The sequence below is a fragment of the Saccostrea cucullata genome, unplaced genomic scaffold (assembly GCF_032062105.1).
Source record: "Saccostrea cucullata isolate Sc308-1 unplaced genomic scaffold, CSIRO_AGI_Scuc_v1 ctg15416, whole genome shotgun sequence".
Lineage (NCBI taxonomy): Eukaryota > Metazoa > Mollusca > Bivalvia > Ostreida > Ostreidae > Saccostrea > Saccostrea cuccullata.
The window spans coordinates 1-7,043 of NW_026929356.1; the positions used below are offsets into that span (position 1 = coordinate 1).

General features: G+C 34.0%; 1 protein-coding gene across 1 annotated transcript; it reads left to right on the forward strand.

Moving 5' to 3' along the window:
* The first annotated feature begins 951 nt into the window (after positions 1 to 951).
* On the forward strand, positions 952 to 6,111 carry LOC134280599 (uncharacterized). The gene is made up of 2 exons (XM_062763046.1): positions 952 to 2,197; positions 5,263 to 6,111. Exons 1-2 carry the CDS (start codon positions 1,118 to 1,120, stop codon positions 5,896 to 5,898), a joined length of 1,716 nt encoding a protein of 571 aa, XP_062619030.1. The 5' UTR covers positions 952 to 1,117; the 3' UTR covers positions 5,899 to 6,111.
* Positions 6,112 to 7,043: the final 932 nt, after the last annotated feature.

Genomic DNA, 7,043 nt, shown 5'->3' on the forward strand with positions numbered 1-7,043 from the left:
GTTCTTGAGAAGATATTCAAAGATGTTTCCTATGTATTTCTATGTAAAACTTTGATTCCCCATTGTGGCCCCGCCCCTCCCCCAGGGGTCATGATTTAAAAAATTTAGAATCTACACTATACCAGGATGCTTCTATATAAGTTTCAGCTTTTGTGGCCCAGTGGTTCTTGAAAAGAAGATATTTTAATGACCCCACCCTATTTTTGTCTTTTCTTGATAATCTCCCCTTGTGATGGAACTTGGCCCTTTATTTTAACAATTTAAATTCCCCTTCACCCAAGGATGCTTGGTACCAAATGTGGTCAAATTTGGCCCAGTGCTTCTTGAGAAGAAGTCGAAAATGTGAAAAGTTTACAGACGGACAGACAGACAGACGGACGGACGGAGGACGATGGACAAAATGTGATCAGAAAAGCTCACTTGAGCCTTCGGCTCAGGTGAGCTGAAAACTAGTTCAAATTCTTCACAAGAATAACAAAGCCATGATTGATTGTCAATATAAAATCATAACATTGTTTTTTGTGATACAGTATTATCATAAGCATTTCCCATATAAATTGGGAACCAACCCTTTCTGTAACATTAACAATGCTGCATTTGATTTTTTTCTTTAAAGTTTATATCATCTGAATAAGCATGATAAAACCAACATTATGGAGCAATTTTCACTCTATGCATGTTACCTTCTGCAAAGCAGCTTGACCATGTTAGTCAGATTAAAAATAAGAGGCATCCTCAGGAAGTGTTGATTCAAGGTAACTTTTATTAGTATGGTTAGGTTATGATCCTTTGAGCAAAGTGAACCGTTTAGAGCTAGTAAATAGCCATTATATTGGATGAGAAATATTTAGAAGTATAAAAATATATTTTTTATATTATAGTTTAGAACAACTCATAGGCCAATAAGACTTTAAGGTAAGCTTTGTATCTTATGGGCCTCGTGTAGTATTGTTAAACTATTTGTTTACTTCTTCAGGAAATAGAGAAGTACTTTGAAGACTTCTGGAATGCTGTACCAGATGAGGACAGAGATTGGTTAAGTGAGTCTCTGAATGATCGTGATTATGCTGTGGGTCTAGTTGAACTAAATGAGGAAACAAAGACAAAGCTTGAATCAATGAAAAAGTCCATTGTTGAACTATTTACAGTCGTGATCAATACAAAAATTGAAATTCCATCTTCGTGGGCTCTAATGGAGCAGTTATTATATGAAGGGGCCTGGAAGGTTTTGTCCCTTGCAGAAATTTGGAGGCTCAACTCATCCCTTCCTGATGCATACCAAATTAAAAGTGATGAGGAAATGTCTATGTTTCTAAAGTGTTTCCATGACAATGGTATCATTTTGCATTTTCAAGATGAGAAATTGAGGGAACATGCAGTACTTGACATTCAGTGGTTTGCTAAAGCTTTCAGTAAGATTATTGCTGATAAAAACCACATTAACAAAGACTGCAAAACAAGATTAATCAAAGAGTGGAAGTCCTTCAACAAAACAGGGGAACTTAAAGATAAAGTGGTAAATGCACTATGGAAAGAAGAACCACTTTACTTGAAACACAAAAATGAAATTATGTCTTACATGGAGAAGCTTCAAATGCTGGTACCTTTGGAGCCCTCTGGGGCTGTATCAGAAGGTGGCATGTCATGGTATGTTCCGTGCATGAACAAAAAGCAGTTTCTAGCCAACTTTTGTGAAGATAAATGGGAATGCTCCTCCATTTTGTGCTATCATTTCACTTCTTTTGCCATGTTTGTGTTCTACAGACTGGTAGCATACTGCATGGGTTTTCTAAGATGGAAAGTTTCAACAGATGAAGATCATGAAGGAAGTCTATGTCTTTATCAAACAGCAGCAGTGTTTGATCACAATGAACACACTGTTGTTGTTGGCATATGTAACGATGATATTCAGTTACAAGTGTTGCGAATCAGACCATTGGCTATAGATAGAGAGGTATCAAATGAAATTGGAGACTCTATTCAAAATGCCATAAAAAAGTTGACAGAAACATTTATTGGCACAAACATTTTCCATAAAGGATTCAAATGCCAAAACATTATTTGTGATGAGAAAGATTTATCTTTCACTCTTGAAAGTGAGCTGTCCGAAATCAAAGCTGAAGAAACGCAGTGCAAGTGCCAACTTCAGAGAAAACACGTGATAAATGTTCAAAAGACCCTAGGCTTCTGGGAGAAGGTAATTACATATGTATAACATATTACAACCCACCTCTTCACAAATGAATGGGTTCAAAGTGGTCAATGTTTACATATGTTTGTTTTTTCTTGCAAAATTTTATCTACACTTAGGCTAGTATTTATTACAAAAATACATAGAAAATGCAAAACGACATCATTTTAATACGAACTGAAAGAAAAATCCTGACTTGATAACTTTAAAGGTCTTTTTGGACAAGAGCAATGTCACAAACAAATGAACATGAATATTATATGGAAAGAATTAGGACTTTCTAGTGGTACACAATGTAAATCATTTTCTAGCATTCATTGTTTACAATGGAAGTTAATTTCACTCGGAAAGACTGTTTAAAAACAGGTGGGTTTGTTAAATAACAGAATACCCATAAGATAATTTTCTCAAATCTTTAAGATTATTTTTCAGACTGTGTGCATTGAACATTTCGTTTCATCTTTCAATATCAATGTAAACTTAATAGCAGTATCTATTCTTCATGTATTTGACCTTTTTAAATTGCAACATGTTGAATCTAATACATTTTATCAAATATTTGGAACTGTTACCTAGTCAAACATTTCTTTTATTTTGAAAGTTCACAGAGGCGTAGAATACGGTCAAAATTGGGAGTCAAACTTTAAGAAAACAAAAATCTTTACAAATTGTCTTTTTTCAAAAATAACAAAACAACAGTTGATATGAAGGCATTCTTGAGCAGTGTTCATATAATGACATAAGGGATGGCAAAAATAACAAATATTTTTGAAAGAATGTCTAAGCAATAATGATTTATAGCTCAAAATGCTAATGCTTTGGCCATTTGTGCGGTGTGCGGTGTGCGTTAACTTTTTAGAATATGGGCCATAACTCAAGAACCCCTTGGCCAATCAGTGTCAAATTTGTCACAGGGTATCCTTGGCCCAAGGGCTACCTTTTATACTAAAATAAGGGTTGGGACCCTGAATCAAGGGGAGATAATCAGGAAAACAAAACAAAAAGCACTTGTTGCTAAAAAATCTTCTTCTCCAGAACCACCGGGCAGATTTTCACCAAACTTACATACAAGGATTAGGATATTTTCGACATTTTATGGCTATATTTAAATTTTCCGGCACTTATTGGCTTAGAATCATCAAACTTTGTCAGTTGATGCATCTTAGGTTTTCAGAGAATGTCGACCAAAAAGTACATGTATGTCACAGTGACCTACTTTTTGACATTTTATGGCCATATTTATATTTCTCTAGTACTTATTGGTTTAGAATCATCATATTTTGTCAGTTGATGCATCTTTGGTTTTCGGAGAATTTCGACCAAAAAGTAGGTTATGGTGACCTACTTTTGAATATCTCAGGTATTTATCGCTTAGAATTATCAAACTTGGTCAGCAGATGCATCTTGGGACTCTAAAAAATGTCAACCAAAAAATGTAGGATACGATGACCTACTTTCAACATTTTATGGCTATATTTAAGTATTCTCCAGTACTTACTGACTTAGAATCATCAAACTTTGTCAGTTGGTGCATCTTGGATTTTCGGAGATTGTCGACCAAAAATTATGTCACAGTGACCTACTTTTTGACATTTTATGGCTATATTTAAATATATCCGGCACTTATTGGCTTAGAATCATCAAACTTTGTCAGTTGATGCATCTTGGGTTTTCAGAGAATGTTGACCAAAAAGTAGATCACAGTGACCTATTTTTTGACATTTTATGGCTATATTTATGTATCTCTAGTACTTATCGATATAAAATCATCATACTTTGTCAGTTGATGCATCATGGATTTTCGGAGAATGTCGACCTACTTTTGAATATTTCAGGTATTTATTGGCTTAGAATTATCAAACTTGGTCAGCAGATGCATCTTGGGACTCTAAAAAATGTCAACCAAAATGTAGGACACAATGACCTACTTTCGACATTTTATGGCTATAATTAAGTATCTCTGGTACTTATTAGTTAAGAATCATCAAACTTTGTCAGTTGATGGAACTTAGGTTTTCTGAGAATGTTGACCAAAGAGTTAGTCACAGTGACCTTCTTTTGAATATCTCAGGTATTTATTGGCTTAGAATTATCAAACTTTGTCACTTGATGCATTTTGTGATTTCCAGTAGACCAAAAATAAGTTCTAATTGGCTAAGAATCATTAAACTTTGTCAGGTGATGCAACTTGGGTCTTTAATAGGATACTTAGGGTTAGAGGCTTCAAATACAAGTGATAGGTTGTACAAATTATCAGAAGAACGATTCAAGGCCCTTGGGCCTCTTGTTTAGATGTATCCCCACAATTGTTTAAATCCAGGCCCTCACATTACGCCCTGGGTAGGGTGGTAGAAACCCCCAAATTCTCACTCAGTGATGTGTGGACTGGGATATTACCCTTGTTTATACGGGAAAGAAGCTGGAAACCATGGCATGACACAAATAGATGTATTGAAATCTGGTTTGTACATAGTAAAAGAGTTTCAAAGATTGATGAACTAGTCATACAATGAATAAGCATTCATTTATTTAGTCATACAATGAATAAACGTTTAATAGACCTACAAAAATGACAAAAAGGTATAAAGCCGGACGTCATAAGTGGAGATTGCCGCTTACTATGCCAGCATTCAGCTTATTGATTGGAAAAATTGTCTATTAAAATTTTTTAACGATTCCTTGATTTATTTTTTAACTGCAGCTTTTGTGAAGGGGAGAAATGTATAACTAAAAGAAAATCAAATGCAGTATCAAAAAAAGTCATGCTTTGAGCAATTTTTGTTAAAGATCAATGTTTCCTGGTTCATTGATCGAAGATAAAAATGTCATTTACAGAGATATTGAAATTTTTGTGAATTATATACACTGTAGCAAATGTTGATTATGAAGTACATGTTTACCAAATCTTAACTTTATAATGAAACAACAAATATTGAAAATGTTTGCTTTTTTCTGGGAAAACCCTCATATTAGCCAGACATTAATTTATTCTTTAGAATGAAAATTATCTTTTAACTTCATATTTCTGCTAAGATGGCCTTAAAAGTATTATTATCGTTATCTGCTTTCAGAGAAAGTTGGGTGATTCAAGCAGCCAAATGGCCTCTGCACAAGAGCTTGATGGTAGAACTAGGTTTGCAAAACTTGGAATGGCAACAAACGATGTGTTGAATAAGGCATACCGAGATATTCTTGAATCAGAAGTACCTCCCTGCTATATTGAGAACAAGGTGAATTCATTATCAACCGAAAAGAGAAGAGATCTGAAGTTGAACACAGACCAAGAAGATCTGTTGAAAAAAGCAAAGAATTCTGGATATAAGGACTTTGATATTTCATTAACCTACAAGATGATAAGAAACATTTGTTTAACTATCCCAAAACCAACAAAAGGAAAATGGGGAAAAGAGCCGGCAGTAGGAGAAATGACTGTAGGAGACGATATTGAGAGAATTAGGTCAATACGAAATAGATTGACTGCACATGTGAGTTCAGCCTCAATCCCTAAGACAGAATTCGATGACACTTGGTCGACGATGTCAGATATCTGCCAAAGACTAGAAACCTTCACTGGAAAGAAGTACTTGGATAAACTTAATGAGATTAAAAATCTGACCTTGAGAAAGGAAGATAACGATGAGATTATAAAAAATGTCGCTAAAATGCAAGAAATTTTGGACACAATCAAGTCAACTCTTCAAAAATAAGAAACAATGATCAGCCTAATGAAGTTGTTACAAATTGAGAATTTATAGAATGCTCTGTAGAAGACTTAGATTTATGTGTACAAACGATGTGTTAATTAAAGCATACAGGGGTGTTCTAAAATCAGAAATACCTGCATCTGATATTGAGTACAAGGTGAAATTGTTATCAATCAAAAAGAGAAGAGATCTGAAATTGAACCCAGACCAAGAAGATCTATTTACTTCAAGATGATAAGAAACATTTGTTTAACTATCCCAAAACCAACAAAAGAAGAATGGGGAAAAGAGCCAGCAGCAGAAGAGGTGACTGTGGCTGACGATATTGAGAGAATCAGGTCAATACCAAATAGATTGACTGCGCATGTGAGCTCTGCCTCCACCCCTCAGACAGAATTTGATGACACGTGGTCAATGATGTCAGATGTCTGCCAAAGACTGGAAACCTTCACAGGAAAGACGTACCTGGATGATCTTAAATACATTCAAAAACTGACTATGAAAGAAGAAAATAAAAAGGCTATTATAGAAAATATTAAAATGGAAAGTGACCGTGAAATGCTGAGGTCAATGATGTCAGATATCAAAGAAATAAAATCAGCTGCATTACAGCCTAGAAATAGAGATCCGAATTCATAATATTACTCATTAAAACTTGCGCTGTATATGTGTGTGTAAAATAAATTTTACATCGAACTCAAATTCAGTTCTAGATTGATTTATAAAGAATTTTATATTTTTACTTGTTATTTGACATCGTTTGAATGTTGTACATTACATGTAAATATATTGCAACTATTTTGATACATTCTAGTGCTTCTTCCCAATTATATGTTCCATAAATTGAATGTTTGTAGTGTTGAATGAATACTAATATTTGTTCAATTGAAATCAAAATTTTGAAGATTGATTTTGAAATTTAAAAAAAAATACATTCTCGTATAATTATAACTGTTCAACAGTTTTAGTTGATTTTGTTTACGTTGACTGTTTCAATTTAATTCAAAATAGCCTGAGTCAATTAGATGAGCCATTTTAACTTTAGTTAGTAATATATTTTTATTACAAATATTATTGAAATATATATTTTGATTATTCTGGCTTTTGAAATTTAACCAGTTTCTGTTTATTCCATCTCTTAGCCATGG

Excerpts from the sequence above, each read along its gene's own strand:
- LOC134280599 (XM_062763046.1), top strand. The coding sequence starts at position 1,118 with ATGAAAAAGTCCATTGTTGAACTATTTACAGTCGTGATCAATACAAAA. Across the intron at positions 2,198-5,262 it reads CCCTAGGCTTCTGGGAGAAG|AGAAAGTTGGGTGATTCAAG; the intron begins GTAATTACATAT and ends ATCTGCTTTCAG.